General features: G+C 42.3%; 1 protein-coding gene across 1 annotated transcript in view; it reads left to right on the forward strand.

The window, feature by feature from the left end:
- The window catches only part of tec (tec protein tyrosine kinase), a 14,007-nt gene extending 1,819 nt beyond the window's left edge, over positions 1-12,188 (forward strand). Inside the window, exons 3-11 of the mRNA XM_071526038.1 lie at positions 1-58; positions 1,281-1,420; positions 1,658-1,732; positions 2,090-2,261; positions 5,302-5,518; positions 6,684-6,748; positions 7,191-7,309; positions 9,186-9,343; positions 10,333-12,188. The exon at positions 1-58 is cut by the window's left edge and continues 25 nt beyond it. Of these exons, the coding sequence (XP_071382139.1) occupies positions 1-58; positions 1,281-1,420; positions 1,658-1,732; positions 2,090-2,261; positions 5,302-5,518; positions 6,684-6,748; positions 7,191-7,309; positions 9,186-9,343; positions 10,333-10,410 (1,082 nt within the window). The 3' untranslated portion in view covers positions 10,411-12,188. The remainder of the gene's footprint in view (positions 59-1,280; positions 1,421-1,657; positions 1,733-2,089; positions 2,262-5,301; positions 5,519-6,683; positions 6,749-7,190; positions 7,310-9,185; positions 9,344-10,332) is intronic.
- The last annotated feature ends 4,684 nt before the right edge of the window (positions 12,189-16,872 follow it).

The raw sequence follows: 16,872 nt of genomic DNA on the forward strand, positions 1-16,872 counted from the left end.
GAGACTCCAGCAGCCCAGGAGCGTACACCGTGTCTCTGTACGCCAAGTCCACCGCAGGGTGAGGGGCCTGTGTGTGTGTGTGTGTGTGTGTGTGTGTGTGTGTGTGTGTGTGTGTGTGTGTGTCTGTGTGTGTGCACATACCAGGGTTACTCTAGTTTGGGATTTTTCATTAGCATTTTGCAGAGGTGTCAACTTTGCGAGTTTGAGTCCCAAGTCAGTCTCAAGTCAAGTCTTAAGTCTAAATGTAGATTACCAAGTCAAGTCCCAAGTCATTAATGTCAAATCTCAAGTCTAAATGTAGATTACCAAATCAAGTCCAAGTCTAAGTCAAGTCCAAGTCATTAATGTCAAGTCCCAAGTCTAAATGTAGAACAGCAAGTCAAGTCCCAAGTCATTAATTCAAGTCCCAAGTCTAAATGTAGATTACCAAATCAAGTCAGAGTCTAAGTCAAGTCCAAGTCATTAATGTCAAGTCCCAAATCTAAATGTAGATTACCAAATCAAGTCCGAGTCAAGTCCAAGTCATTACTGTCAAGTCTCAAGTCTAAATGTAGATTACCAAGTCAAGTCCAAGTCTAAGACAAGTCCAAGTCATTAATGTCAAGTCCCAAGTCTAAATATAGAACAGCAAGTCATGTCCAAGTCAAGTCCAAGTCATTAATTCAAGTCCCAAGTCGAAATGTAGATTACCAAATCAAGTCCGAGTCAAGTCCAAGTCATTACTGTCAAGTCTCAAGTCTAAATGTAGATTACCAAATCAAGTCCAAGTCAAGTCCATGTCATTACTGTCAAGTCTCAAGTCTAAATGCAGAACAGCAAGTCAAGTCAGAACAAATCAAGAGTCCAGTATCAATTTAATATCTTAAAGAAAACTAAATATCTAGGACTTTTCAATGCAATATGGTTTTAATAGGATAAAACCTTGGTAAGAGCATCATGAGTTTGATTTCTAGAATCAGTTTCAACTTCAATAAATTCAATCATTCCATACAAATTCAGAAAACAGAATTTAAATTCAGTCGTCTGCTGGAACAAATCTCATCACTTTCAATCTGAGTCATTTACACAAACACAAGATCTCAAGTCAAGACTTTAGAAACCTTTTCAAGTCATCAGAGTACAAGTCAGAGTCAAGTCCCAAGTTACCAGAACCCAAGTCAAGTCTCAAGTCGTCTCAAGCAATTAAAACTGGGACTCGAGTCCAAGTCATGTGACTCGAGTCCAAGTCATGTGACTTGAGTCACCTCCTCTGGTGTTAAGCATCAGCGTTGTGTCCACAGGGAGGGGGGTGCAGTCATAAAGCATTACCACATCAAGGAGACACACGGCAGAGACGCGCCTAGACAGTTCTACCTGGCTGAGAAACACCTGTTCAGCTCCATCCCCGACCTGATAGAGTACCACAAACACAACGCGGCGGGTAGGACACACACACACACACACACACAGACTGTAAATAGAGCTTTCAGTATCAACGAATGGCCATCAAGTAGGAGCTGAGCATCATCTGTCCAGTTACCTATAATGTGTAAATCTGTAGATACCGACTGTTTCTCATGACCCTCTGGAGCCATGAAACTCATTCAAACCCCAAACAGGGCTACTGAAGAAATGCTGAACATTAGTTTTAAAGTGTGTCCCTGGTTGTCTGTCCCAGGCCTGGTAGCCAGGCTGAGGTATCCGGTGGGGAAACAGGACAAGTCCGCTCCGTCCACCGCCGGCTTCAGCTACGGTGAGTCAGCACAACAGGTTCTACCTCAGGAACCAACCTCTCTGTGTCTGTTCCCTTGTTCACATTCCTTCTCTCTCTCTCTCTTGGTGCTTTATTGGCATGACAAAATGTACACATTTGTATTGCCAAAGTGTATCACATGTGTATAACAATCTCGCTCTCTCTACCTCTCCCCCCTCTCTCTCCCGCTCTTTCCCTCTCTCCCTCTCTCTCTCCCTCTCTCTCTGTCTCTCTCTCCCTCTCTCTCCCTGTCTCTCTCTCCCCTCTCTCCCTCTCTCTCCCTCTCTCTCTCCCTCCCTCACTCTCTCTCTCTCTCTCTCTCCCTCTCTCTCTCTCTCTCCCCCTCCCTCTCTCCAGAGAAGTGGGAGATCAACCCCAGTGAGCTGACCTTCATGAAGGAGCTGGGCTGCGGTCAGTTCGGTCTGGTGAGGCTCGGCAAGTGGAGAGCTCAGCACAAAGTGGCCATCAAGGCCATCAGGGAGGGAGCCATGTACGAGGAGGACTTCATCGAGGAGGCCAAGGTCATGATGTAAGGAGGGAGGAGGGAGGGATAAGGAGGGAAAGAGAGGGAGAAGAGAGAAGGAGGGAGAGAGGAACGAGAGGCCATGGACAAAGCGGCAGAGGTCATGATGTAAGGAAGTAAAGAGGAAAGAGGGAGTAGAAGGAAGGAGCAGGGCGAGAGAGGTAGGGAAGAGAAAAGAGGGAGAGAGGAAGATGGGAGGGAGGGAGGAAGAAGGAAGGATGAGAGAGAGAGAGGGAGGAGAAAAGAGAAGAAGAGGGAGAGAGAGGAATGAGAGGGAGCCATGTAGAAAGAGACCAAGGTCATGATGTAAGGAAGGAGGGAGGGAGGGAAGAAGGAGAGAGGGAGAGGTAGGAAAGAAAAAAGAGGGAGGGATGGAGGGGAGGAGAGGAAAGGTAGATAGGAGAGAGGGAGGAGGAAGGGAACAAAAAAGGAGAGGGGGGAGTGATGAAAGAAGTGGGAGAGGTCATGATGTAAGGAGGGAGGGAAGGAGAAGGAGGGAAGGAAACAGAGGGAGAAGAGAGGAGGAGAGGGAGAGAGAGAGAGGAATGAGAGGGAGCCATGTAGAAAGAGAGCGAGGTCATGATGTAAGCAAGGAGGGAGGGAGGGAGGGAAGGAGGAGAGAGGGAGAGGTAGGAAAGAGAAAAGAGGGAGGGATGGAAGGAAGTAGGGGAGGAGGGAGTTAGGAGAGAGGAAGGGAACAAAAAGAGAGAGAGGAGGAGACCGATGAAAGAAGTAGAAGTAGGAGAGGTCATGATGTCAGGAGGGAGGGAGGGAGGGAGGGAAGGAGGAGAGGAAGGAGAGTGAGTTAGTAGAGATGGAGGAAGGACAGAGAAGGAGAGAGGGCAGAAAGAGATGAGCGAGAGATGGAGGTGAGATAGGAATGGACGATGAGAGTAAGGAAGGAAGGAGGTAGGGAGGGAGGGAAGGAGAAAAGGACAGAATGGGAGAAGAGAGAGGGAGGAGAAAAGGACAGAGGGGAAGAAGAGAGAAGGATGACGAAAGAGAGAGGGAAGAGAAGGAGCCAACGTCATGAAGTAGGAGAAAGAAGGAGGGAAGAAGAGAGAGAGGAAGAGAGCGAAGGAGGGTTAAGAGGCCATTTAAGAGGCTAAGGTCATGATGTAAGGAGGGATGGAGGGAGGGAAGGAGGGAGGGAGGGAGGGAGGGAAGAGGGAGGGATGGGGGACAAGAGGAAAGAGGCAGTTAGGAGAGAGGGAGGAGGAAGGGAATAAAAAGGGAGAGAGAGTCATGATGTGAGGAGGGAGGGAGGGAGGGAGGGAGGGGATGAGAGGAAGGAGAGTGAGTTAGGAGAGATGGAGGAAGGAAAAAGGAGAGAGGGCAGAAACTGTTACCATTGATTATGGTGTAGCCCAAGGCAGTGTACTAGGGCCACTGTTGTTTCCATTGAATATGCTTCCTCATCAGCATGGTGTAAATCTTCATAGCTATGCTGACGATACTCAGTTGTATATATCTGTGAAGCCTGAGGACCCAAGTGCTTCCTCAACCCTAACTGACTGTTTGTCTGCCATCAATGAATGCATGAGCAATAATTTCTTACAGTTAAACAAAGACAAGACGGAAATTCTCATAGTTGGCCCCAAATCCAGGAGGGATCTTATCTGCTCAAACTTAGGGACCCTGACTTCACAGGCACGACCACAAGTTAAAAGCCTGGGCGTTATTTTAGATTCCGATCTTAATTTTTTTTTAGCTCATTTTAATTTGTTGACCAAAACTTATTTCTTTCATTTACGCAACATAGCTAAGGCAAGGCAAGGCAAGGCAATTTTATTTATATAGCACCATTCAGACACAAGGTAATTCAAAGTGCTTTACAAGGGCATAGAAATACATTGAAAATAGGACATTAAGATGACATTAAGATTGCATTTAAAGGACAATAAAAGCAAGAAGACAAAAAGACATTAAAATTGCATTTAAAAGACAATAAAAACAAAAACAAGCAAATAAATAGTTAAAGGTTAAAAAGAAGTTACGTATTTCATTTATTGGAAAGCCGCAGTAAACAGTTTTAGCAGACCTCAGGTATTCAGGAAGCTTGTTCCACAGGTGGGGAGCATAGAAACTAAAAGCTGCTTCACCTTGCTTGGTTTTGATCCTGGGAACACTGAGTAAACCTGTCCCAGATGACCTGAGGGGTCTGGGTGCTTCATAACGTACAAGCAAATCAGAAATGTGAGACCTTTTTTTAACACAAGACACAGAGAAACTTATTGTAATGCTCTTTATACCGGCCTTCCAAAAGCAGCAATTGCAAGATTACAGACCATACAAAATGCTGCTGCCAGGGTCCTAACTAGGACAAAATTGAGAGAACACATTACACCTGTTTTACGTGAGTTACACTGGCTCCCTGTGTCTTTTAGAATCGATTTTAAAGTCCTTTTCATGGTTTTAAGGCACTAAATGGTTTGACTCCTCCCTACATCACAGATTGTCTTTCGTTTTATGTCCCCCTCACATACCCTTAGGTCATCTGCAGCAGGCCTTCTAAATGTCCCAAAGGTTGGCACAAAGAAAATGGGAGATGCTGCTTTTAGTGTGTCTGCCCCTAGGCTATGGAACGCCCTGCCACTGTACATCAGAGAGGCTGGCTCAGTGGACATTTTTAAAAGACATTTAAAAACATACCTTTTTATTCTTGCTTTTAATTAACACTAATTCTTTTTTCCTTTTTTACGTACTTTTTTATTCTCCTTGTTTTTATTTTCTTTGTTTTTATTGTTTGTCTGTCTTTACTCTGTAAAGCACTTTGAGTTACATTTGTATTAAAGGTGCTTTATAAATAAAATTATTATTATATTATGATGTAAGGAATGAACGAGGGAGGGAGGGAAGAATATTTGGCCAAGAGTCATTGGTATTGATCAACAACCCTATCAACCCCACAGATATATTATGGTCTGTTTGTGCTATCGGACAGTAAAAATCTTACTTACTGCCCCTTTAAAATGTGAGTTCCTCTACCTGTCTGTACATTCCTGTATGTAATTGTGTGTGTGTGTGTGTGTGTGTGTTGCCCCAGGAGACTGTCCCACCCCAAGCTGGTGCAGCTGTACGGAGTGTGCAGCCAGCAGCAGCCCATCTACATCGTCACAGAGTTCATGGAGCTGGGCTGCCTGCTGAACTTCCTGCGGCAGCGGCGGGGCGGCCTCACCCTGGGCGCCCTGCTGAGCGTCTGCCAGGACGTCAGCGAGGGCATGGAGCACCTGGAGAGCAACGGCTTCATCCACAGAGACCTGGTGCGTCCGCTCGTCCCGTCTGGACTGGATTTCACGTCTTTGCTGACTCATTGTGCAGCTATATCAGAAAAACAAAACAAAATTCCTACTAGATTCAGAATTTCTAGATTTCTAGACCGAATTTCCTAGATTTCACTAACCTGATCTTCAGACCGAACGTCCATCTGGTTCCCGCTCCATTATTCAGCCTGAGATTTCCTCCTCGTTAGCCGTTTTCTGTGTGGGGGGGGTTGATTTTCCCCCGAACCAATCACTAGTGACTGACATATCTGAACCGATCACATGACTGACGTATCTGAACCGATCATTAATGACTGACGTATCTGAACCGATCACTAGTGACCGACGTATCTGAACCACAATAATAAACAATAATAAACTACTTCATAGTACAATGCTGTGATTAGGAATAATATAGGAACTAATGCTTGGGCTACAGGTATCTGCACTGTACTTTACTGCACCATACTGTACTTTGTTTACAAAGTGGCGGGACACGAATCAGGAGTCTGGAACCAGGCTAAGGTTTCACATGAAAATCGGATAATGAAGTCGAAACATTTCCCTAGTTTCTGAGTTCTGACGCAATGGTGAACTTTAACCTTCTCAACAAGGCGAAAAATTTGATTTGGTTTCAGTCAACAGTAAGAAAACATAGATTAAGATTAAGATTAGCCAGACTAACCTAATATTTGTTTGAATGAAGTTTGTCTAATTAGCTTGTTAAGATGCTTGTTTAATGTTTGTCTTCCAAGTTTGTTTTTTCAGACAAAATAGAAAAATACTTCAGCCTAAAAATATCAGTATCAGCCTTCGATTGAACCCTAAATGACACCATTTTTCTTTCTTTCTCTTTCTATCTTTCTCCTCCCTCCTTCCACAATAATTTCTTCCCATATTTCTGTCCTTACTACCTTCCTTCCCTCCCTCCACCTCCTCTTGTTCCTTCCTTCCTTCCCTCCGTTTTGGCCTTTCTTTTCTCTTCCCTCCCTCCTTAATTTGTGCCTTTCTTTCTCTTCCCTCCCTCCTTCCTTTGTGCCTTTCTTTCTCTTCCTTCCTTTTTGCCATTCTTTCTCCTCCTTCCTTCCCTCCTTCCTTTGTGTCTTTCTTTCTCCTCCTTCCTTCTCTCTCTCCTTCCTTTTTCTCCCCTCCCTCCTCCCTGCAGGCGGCCAGAAACTGTTTGGTGAATGACGCTCTGGTGGTGAAGGTGTCAGACTTCGGCATGGCCAGGTACACACTGGGCTCACACACTTTCCTAATCCAGAGTGACTAAACATGAAGGAGCGGGCAGGGAGGTCACACCTGGGTATTGAACCTGTGACCTTTCTGTTACGGGACGATCACTCTAACCTTGAGGCCAGCGGGGCGGAAGCTGTTGCCAATCTTTTCTTTTTTTCTTCCCAAAATGCAAACTGTAATGTTTTGTACGGAAGAGGATTGGGGCCACGTGTGAAATGTTTATTTGAGTTCTGAGTTTAAAGTCAGAATTCTGAGCAAAAAATCTGAATTCTGAGTTTAAAGTCAGAACTCAAATATGTTTTTCACATGTGGCCCTAATCCTCCTCCATAGTTTTGAAACCTCCTTAAATGTAAATATGTGTATGTGTGTGGTTGTTTGTGGTGTGTCTGCACTTGGTGTGTGTGTGTGTGTGTGTGTGTGTGTTTTACGTAGGTACGTGTTAGACAACCAGTACACCAGCTCATCAGGCGCTAAGTTCCCTGTGAAGTGGTCGCCTCCCGAAGTCTTCTACTTCTGCAAATACAGCAGCAAGTCCGACGTCTGGTCCTACGGTAAACACTGAGCATTACTAAATTATATTTTCTATGCGGGTGTCGGATTTGGAGGGAAATCTGCTGGATCGCTTTACGGCACAAAACAGGAACAGGTTTTGTTCTTCCAGAGCAAATGGAGCTAAAGCTGAAAGGGTTTCTGGCAGCAGATGGTGGAAAGAGGGAAAGGAAGATGGAGAAATCACTTCCAACATGTTGATCCTCTTCAGGGAGGGGGAGGGGGGGCAGGGCGCAACAGGGCTGATGGGAAATGTAGTCTTAATGTGGAGAAACACTAGAACTAACAATACTACTGGACCGATCCACTCCATCCTGCTCTCATTGGTTTACAGTCATTAGACAAAGGTATCACGATTAATTTGCCGATGATATATGGATGGTTAAAAATGCTGCAACTAGCACCTTAAATATGGATATGCGGAGTAGAATCATTTCAATCACCAAGTACAATGAATGTACAGGAAGATTGCTTTCCAGCACAAAACAGGAACTGCTTTTACTTTGCAATTTAAACACATCTGTGTTCCAGTTTTACTCCTCTAAATTTCAACTTACCTTAAAGGCTGATGTTTTTTAATGCATTGCTTACCGTCAACAAATCCTATGAAAATAACAAAATCAACAATGCGTTTGCTCTACTCCCGTTACTTTCTGACTTCCCACGTTCCCTTTTTAGCCTTCAACCCGGCAGTCATTGGCTCCAATTGTAAGATAAAAACCTTTAAACACAGCTCACAAAGACATAGTTTACATTTTAAAAATCGCTACCCGCTGTTACCATGAAAAGGCAGGCTGTTGTAGTTATTACCAAATCAAATTCAAATGGGAACAAATTCTTCATTACACTGGGGACTATTTTCTGTGCTACGGAACTACTTTCCTGAGATGGAAAACATGTTTACAGCCGGCTTATTAAGTTGTTTGAGGAAAAAGTTGGCCGGCCCGGTGCATCGCGATGATGAAATATGCTGCAGAGCAGCAGCATGGCTCTGTGACTCTTAATCGTTTTTTTAATACAGTGAAGTTCTATGGCTGCTGGGACATGGCTGCATTGGGCACCGGCTACATGGGCGAGACTTGTTGGCTAAACAAAATCATTGCACAGGACGCATCGGGGGAAATGGGAAATGTGGTCTTGGCCTGTTCTCTGTCCCTCCTATTCTGAAAGATGCAGCATTGTGGTACAGTAAAACTCAAACATAGTGTGTTAAGAGGCTGTTGGTCGGCCCAGAACAGCTTCAACGCTGCTTGGCATCCATTCTACAAGTGTCTGAACTCTGTCAGAGGGACGCCACACCCTGAGCATGATGGGATTGTAGCTAATTTGTCATATTAGGGACCAAACCTGTGTGGAGGAACCTGAAGAACCTGATTTCAGTCCTCAGTGACTCAGGGTTTGCCTGTGGTTAGTCCAGAGGAAAAAGGTTACGCAACTCCCGCCTCTGTAGCATCAACCTGTGCAGACAGCAGGCAACAACACCAAACTACCAGAAGCAGATCTGAACTGCTAGAGGGAGCAACTCTCTGTCTTATTTTGTAGAGATTCTCAAATACACTTATATAGACTTGGTTTCATGTGTTATTTTGAATTTGTCTACTTTTTAATTTTCTGTTGTTTCTTATGTTTGTTTGTTTTTAACCATTTTTTCTTTTGAACATATATTTTACTATTCACCAACTATTAACTTACACTTTGAAAACTGTTTTTAGACAATTGCTATATGAATAAATCTTATTATTAATGATATTATTATTGTCATTACTATTATAAAAACACAGGATTTTAAATATGACTGATGTCCTTCACTACAACATGACCATATGTAGCGACTTTGAGCTGAAAAAAGTGTGTGCGTGTGTGTGTGTGTGCGAACAGGTGTGTTGATGTGGGAAGTCTTCACAGAAGGCCGCATGCCGTTTGAACAGAGTCAAAACCATGAGGTCGTTGCCTTGATCACCCAGGGCCACCGGCTCTACAGGCCCAAACTGGCCACGCCCACCATCTATGACATCATGCAGCTGTGCTGGCGCGAGGTAAAACGCCTCCTCTCCCTTCCTCTCTTTTACATCACTTTGTTAAAAAAAGTGCCGTACAGATTTATTCATCTGCACATCACTTGTGTTCTAGTTTTATCCAACAACTTTATACAATATTATACAGCACCTTGTAACTTATAAGAGAACTATGAAACAGTTACCGTTAGTATTTGTAGTGAAAGAAGCAGTATCAGTACTAGTGTTGGTAGTAGTAGTAGCAGTAGTAGTAGTAGTAGCAGCAGTAGCAGTAGCAGAAGTAGTACTAATAGTAGTATTAGTAGCAGAAGTAGTACTAGTAGCAGTAGTAGTAGTAGTAGCAGTAGTAGTAGTAGTAGTAGCAGTAGTAGTAATTGTAGTAGTAGTAGTAGTAGTAGCAGTAGTAGTACTAGCAGTAGTAGTAGTAGCAGTAGCCTATTAGTAATTGTAGTAGTAGCAGTAGTAGTAGTAGCAGTAGTAGTTGCAGTAGTAGTAGTAGTAGTAGTAGTAGTAGCAGTAGTAGTAGTAGTAGCAGTAGCAGTAGTAGTAGTAGCAGTAGTAGTAGTAGTAGTAGTAGCAGTAGTAGTAGTAGCAGTAGTAGTAGTAGTAGTAGTAGCAGTAGTAGTAGTAGCAGTAGTAGTAGTAGTAGGCCTTAGCAGTGTTAGTAGCAGTTTTAGTAGTGGCAGTATTAGTGTCAGTATTAGTATCATTGCATTTAAATTTTAAGCACTTAGCTGCCACTCTTTATCCAGCAGTACAGCAGTAAAATAAGCTTCAGTTAGTATTATTCCTGTTTGCCTTAAGGCGACAACAGTATTCTGTTTTGTCAAGAATCTTAATTTACAGCAAGATTCATGTTCCTCACATCTTTATTAATGTCTTTTGTTGCTCTGTATGTGACCAACAGTGTTCTGTTAACCAGACTTACCCTCTCACTCTATATTTCTCTGCTCTCTCACATTTCCCTCTCTCTCTCCCTCCCCCCCCCCCCCCTCCCTCTCTCTCTCCAGAGACCAGAGGAGCGCCCGTCGTTCTCTCAGATCTGTCTGATGATCTCCAGCGCTCTTGAGGGCGACGCCCCCCCCTAACCTCAGCTGACCAAATCGGGGCTACTTCCACCATACGACCGCACAGCCGATGGAAAGACAGCTTTCGGTCGATTCTGATTTTTCAGCGGTAGCGATGTTGGCTCCACAGTCCTGTTCCATGGTCGTTGCCGTGGTAACTGGTCATTCTGTCGCAGCTGACCCTCAGAGTGTTACGGAGGACATCGTTCCATTTACAACCAAGACTTCTTAGTTTGAGAGAAGGGACAACAACATGGAGAACATGATACGAACTGACCAATCAGACGCCGGAATCCACTCATCCACCAATCACATCTGTTGATCCACAGATGTCATGTCAGATCTACAGGCGTCTACTTAACTTGGAATAGTTCAAAACCCTAAGAGTTTGGACTGGAGGCTCAAACTAAGGCTGCGTTCACACTGCAGGCTTTCACGCTCGATTCCAAACTGCTGCTCATGTCTGATTGTTTTGGGATGACTGTTCAGATCTATTCACATCCAATGCCAACATGAACTGACAGCGATGTTGAGAAGACACAGAAGAACAACAACAACAAAAGACGTCACATCCGTTTTGTACCTACGTTTCTCTGCTTGTTTCAAACACATTTCAGTGACAGTATGAACCTTCGAATTTTGACTGAATTGAGGCGTTTCCCCAAACACCGATCAAGTCGGCTATTTGGTTTTCTTTCCACCGTTGTGTCTTGTTGTCCGTGGCACTAAAATTATACTAATTGTCTCAGATGAATGACGTAAGATTTACATATTGTCATGGCAAGATTTGAGCGTTCCTGTAGGTCAGATACCTCAGGATCTGATTTTGTCGCACATATCCATTTGGTCCAGATCGGAATTGCAAAATTGTGACTCCATGCAGCTTTTTTCTGTTCACACCGAAAGAATTAGAAGACAACGTAGAGCTAAAGTGCGTACCATGTAACCACGCACCATGGTGGCAGCTTTGAAAAACAAACAAAAAACAAAAAACACGCTACATGTGAACACAGCCTTAGCTAGCTAGTTAGCATAGAATATTAAGTGCAACTTTACATTTCCAATTTATGTTTAACCTTTTACCAGGTTTTTATCTGGTGTTTTGATCGATTTAAGGTCATGTGATGCTGAAAATGGAACTTCAGTGTATTTTGTGGATCATAACCATGTTAACAGTAAAGCTGTGTAGCGTTTACAGTGTTTGTCTCCATGTTGATGCAGAAAACTCGGGGTTGAGAAATCTGAGTTTCTAACTTGAAATGCAGACTTGCAGGGCCGTTCCATTCCATCCGTTGAAATTTCCAACTTTCCAAAAACTCTCGAATGCCGCATTCCTTAGGCTCCTTGGCAGGCATCAAGGGCGAAGACAAAGGAGCAGGACTTCAGTTTGGGAGCCGACTGCGACAGAGGTGAGAGACTGACCCGTAACCAAAAGGTCACAGGGTCGATCCCCACAAGAGTCAACAAGCGTCCATCAACACATCTTGTCGAACAGTCCTCGAGAAAGACAAAGAAAGACTGCAGAATTACTTACCTGTGTAACTGGAAATTGTTCCTGTGAATGATGGCATGACATCTCATTACTTTTCTCCAGTTTTATGTTTTGATTCTGTCCGTCCGACAAATGAAGCTGTAGTGTGAATCTGTTCCGATGCATTTCCACCATTCACTGCACATAGACTGTGTATTCACAACCACAAAATATAAAGGATAGATAAAGGCGATTTTGTCTGGTGTGTTTGATGTGGCTGCCATACTGCTTTTGATCACGTTGACATGGAAAAAGAAAACATAAGAGCGGTGTATGAGACTCAGAAAACCGATGTGTTAAAGTCAGAAAAGTCGTGGAATTGGGAAACTGTGTTTTTCAGGCCTGGAAATGTTAGGAAAGCTTGTTTAGCCCGACGGACCCGGTACCGGGTCCACCCCACCCCCCCAGTTATGAAAAATCGCGACAGAAGATGGTCTATTAATAGAAGATATGAATGTTATACTGTTTTGAAAACATGGGGTCTTCAGCTTTCAGAATCTGTAAACCAACTGTATGTTGACCAAACTATGTCTTATTACTAAGTATTTTAACAGTTAAGTCTTACAAATATAAACTTCGTAAATATAAGAGCAAGTTGTGATCAAAAGATCGGGGATAATTTTCTCTTCAGTCTACAATAACATGCTTGGTATCGCTGGAAACTAGAAATTCCGAGCTTTCCAATGACAGTGAACGCACCACGAAAATGGAACGACACAGTCCGCCATTTCCGGGGAAAAGTAGCAGTCAAACTTCACATTTTACAGTCATACTGACAAAAATCTATGTTCTTGCCAAAATATTTCACTAAGGCTTATGTTATTTTCGCCAAAAACGGCACATTTTAGTTACCTACGTTTCTGCCGTAACTTGGGACCAAACGGGAGTTAAAGCGATCGTCAGGGGGGATTCCCCAGCCATTTTAGTCCAGCCAGACTGAATCCCTATGGAGGGTGCAGTGGCTCTTCGTCGCCCTCTGGTGGCCGCATCGAAGCACTGACACCAATGAGCCATATATCATTCTCTTCATCTGATTTAGACGAAACTGGGGATACCTCACACAACACTGAGGACCCTTGCATTCTCTATTAATCTGCCTGAATAGCATGGATCTGTTCAGACATATATGAATATTGATTCCTAATCATTGTGTTTATTACTATTTCAAAGTTTTTGGGAGATGTATGTTATTTGTAACATGGCTATATGGAAATGAGTAGTGTTTTGAAGTAAAACTCCCAGTAAACAGGCATAATGTAAATTGTAAACTTGACCAAAACCTGGAGACCGCCTGAGTATATTTTTAGGAATTGTACATAAATGTTGTATTTTGGTGTATTTCCATCAAATTTACAGTTACAGTTGTAGTCAAAGACTATGAGAAGACATTCAGTTGCATTATTATCCATGGGATCTTGGTTATAATGGTGATATTGCCTTAAAATTTAGAATTATATACTAGGCGAGGATGAAAATCTTACTTTTTCCTTTGTTGCATCTCCATTTACTCTGGAATGGTAACAGATATAGGTTTACTTACACTTAATTAATATTCCTTAGATTCTTACCTATCAAAGGAGACCAGAAATATGCATATAGGCCTTATGGTTGAGGAGCTATTCCTGATTCATTTGGGGTATATTATTTTAGGCGTTTTTTCCTAGGGATAGGGCTAGGGCTTAACAGGTTAGTGAGTTTACATGAGTTCATTTCCAAAACACTAGTCTGGAGACAAATAATTACTTTCAGTATCAACTAAATCTAGAAGATCCAGTCTGTGAAAGTTCAAGTTCCGCTTTATCGACATCTCAGCTGCATAAATCTACATATATATATACATCCAAATATACTGTACACTGTGACACAACATCTGGTTTCTCCAGGCTCAAGGTGCAACAGAGATGCAGAAAAATTGTTTTAAAAAAAAAGTTAGTAATAAAACAATTGTCAACCAAAGACTTAAGTTAACTACTATTCCATACTTTCCTGTCCTCAATGTCCTCATTATGTGTTATCAGTCATTTTGTAACAGGTGTCAGTTTTTATGAGGTGCCGTATAGCCCATAATCCAAACTTTGGCTTGCACATACAACTACCTCTCACATACACGTATTGTGAGATCCTCTCATTTAAACTACTGAAACACACCTCTTACATATTAAGGTTAAATTTCAGTAGTATATGTTTATTTCAGTGGTGTATGTGTGAGCATTTCAACAGTGAGTGTGTGAGTGAGTGTTTCAGTAGGTCAAATGAGAGGATACAATACATGTACGTGAGAGGTAAAGTAGTTGTATGTGCAAGCCAAAGTTTGGATTATGTCCTATACGGCACCTCATAGGGTTTTTAAACAGTGCACACACTCATTTAGGACCAAAACCTGTCGATCACACTGAGAAGCGTCGCTACAGGTGCAGCCGCTTTAAAAACACCTAGGCAGACCGCGTCAGGCAAAACAGCTTGGTGCGCCTGTGGAGCAGGGCTGCGTGTGGTTTCACTTGTCTAAACAATAATTCTTAGAAACAATAATTCTCTGAACTTCCTCTAAACGCGTCTGTCTGCAAAGTCAGTCAGTCTCTGTTTCGTTTCTCCAGTCAGGTCAAAAGCACAGTGTGATAATTTGTGATTTAATGCAGCAGCATTTGCTTGGGGTTAATCTTCAGTTTTGCCGGATATTGTGATAACGAATATATTAATAGTCTTGATTTTAACAGAATTATTTTACGTCTCTTTTGGCATCTCATATCAGTATCTTGACTATTTCAAACTGCAGTGGGCAGTCTGAGTGAAATGAAATGCTTCAGTTTTGCTGATGCCAACATTGTAAGATTCGTAATTGTGGAAACTAAAATTGCGATATAGTTATACACGGTAAAAAATGCAGACCGAGTGCAAAATTTTTTTTTTCTTAAGATACTTTGTTATAACAAATGAACACCTCTCTGTGTTTTACAGGGGAATTAGGAATCAGCAGAATGACTTGATGTGAGACTGTGCTCCCCTCCACATTTAAAGAGGCCGTATGTTTCACCTCCTCAGCAATTTTATGTCACTGCCTGCTGTCTATGAAACACATCTGTAAAGTTTCAGTAAAATATTATTAGAATTATATTCAATAATTTACATTGCAGTGCTTCACCCAGACATTTACAGGTTGTTTTTGGGGCTCTGTACACAACAAAATGAGCCACTGCTCTTATTGGCAGATTAACCCCATCTCTAGCTCTGATTGGTTGATTTCTACATTTCGACAATGGTGTAATATCTAAATGGCTGGCAAAGTGATGCTTCTCCTGGCTAGGATACCACTCTTTAATGAATAATAATAATACTGAGGTTTAACTCAACCAGTGAAATTATTCATGCCTCCAAGAAATTCTTAGCAGCCACTGCACATGCCCTCTTCCCCTCTTTCTGGTCTGCTGTGGCCTGACTGCGGTTAATGGAAACTCTTTCGATTTTGCTCATTTCCTGCACCATACAAAACCTACAAAACCATGTGGACACACACTGTTGGCCATGCATGCAACACACACACACACTGATATACTGATGTGCAAGTCATATCTTTAAGGTTCAGGTTTATGGTTGTTTTAGATTAACTAAACAGTGGTTTCTCGTACCGTAGCAGGTGTTTTTGTGTCCTCGTTATGACTTTAACAATCGCTTGTAACATGAAAGAGGAACTAGAGGTTTCTGTGAACGACGCTTTTCAGAAATTCATGGGACAGAGAGTGTGACTCTGAGTAGTACTGAAACTAGTTCAATTTTAAAATGTATATTTTAGGGCTCCCACACGTTTCAAAATTACCAACTTTTCTCGGACCTTCATTTCCTCACTGGATTTAAAGAATCTTTTTTCGGTTTTCAATATGATATATGTTGATAGTGACCTGGAAACATGACATATAATATACCGTATGTCAGCTGTGGTCATACTCCTCTATAGCTGACAATGTAAAATGTCATTATGTCTGAAACTGCATAAATTATGTAGTTGCATGTATTTAAACTTGATAGCAGCATTTTCCCATCGTCTTCCACACTTTTCACACAGTTACTGTTCATTTTAGAGACGCAGGACATATCAGATGTATATATTTTCCATATGTTTTGTTGAAGAACGTGGGACAGATGGAGCAGGGGTCCGGTCAGTACTGCCTCCATGAAGTGAGGAGCCAGCGAGGGACTTCAGAGGGGACCAAACTGGGAAAGAAACGTGAGGAGACAGATCTTTGGTTACAGTAAAACGGTGACTTGAGTCCAAGTCATGTGACTCAAGTCCTCACCTCTGCTAAAGAATGAAATGCAAGTAACGACCGCTCTGTTAGATCAGAAACTGTAATGTGAATCACTGGTGGACAGGAATATTCTGTTAACTGGTTTATTCTTGGCAACAGGGAGACTCAATCTCTGGGTAAAGGTTCACGTAAACTGATTAAACTTTGGAACATCTTACTGTAATTGCTTGATAGTTGACTAGAGAAGACTTGAGTCTTGACTTGACTTGGGACTTGACTCTGACTTGTACTTTGATGACTTGAAAAGGTTTCTAAAGTCTTGACTTGAGATCTTGTGTTTGTGTAAATGACTCAGATTGAAAGTGATGAGATTTGTTCCAGCAGACGACTGAATTTAAATTCTGTTTTCTGAATTTGTATGGAATGATTGAATTTATTGAAGTTGAAACTGATTCTAGAAATCAAACTCATGATGCTCTTACCAAGTTTTTATCCTATTAAACCCATATTGCATTGAAAAGTCCTAGATATTTAGTTTTCTGTAAGATATTAAATTGATACTGGACTCTTGATTTGTTCTGACTTGACTTGCTGTTCTACATTTAGACTTGAGACTTGACATTAATGACATGGACTTGACTTGGACTTGACTTGGTAATCTACATTTAGACTTGGGACTTGACTTGAGACTTGTGCCTCAAGACTTGAGAC

Source organism: Centroberyx affinis, unplaced genomic scaffold, assembly GCF_046629955.1.
Source record: "Centroberyx affinis isolate AG114_WGS23_722 - 3 ecotype Tasmania unplaced genomic scaffold, CSIRO-AGI_Caff_v1 ptg001379l_1, whole genome shotgun sequence".
Taxonomy (NCBI): Eukaryota; Metazoa; Chordata; class Actinopteri; order Beryciformes; family Berycidae; genus Centroberyx; species Centroberyx affinis.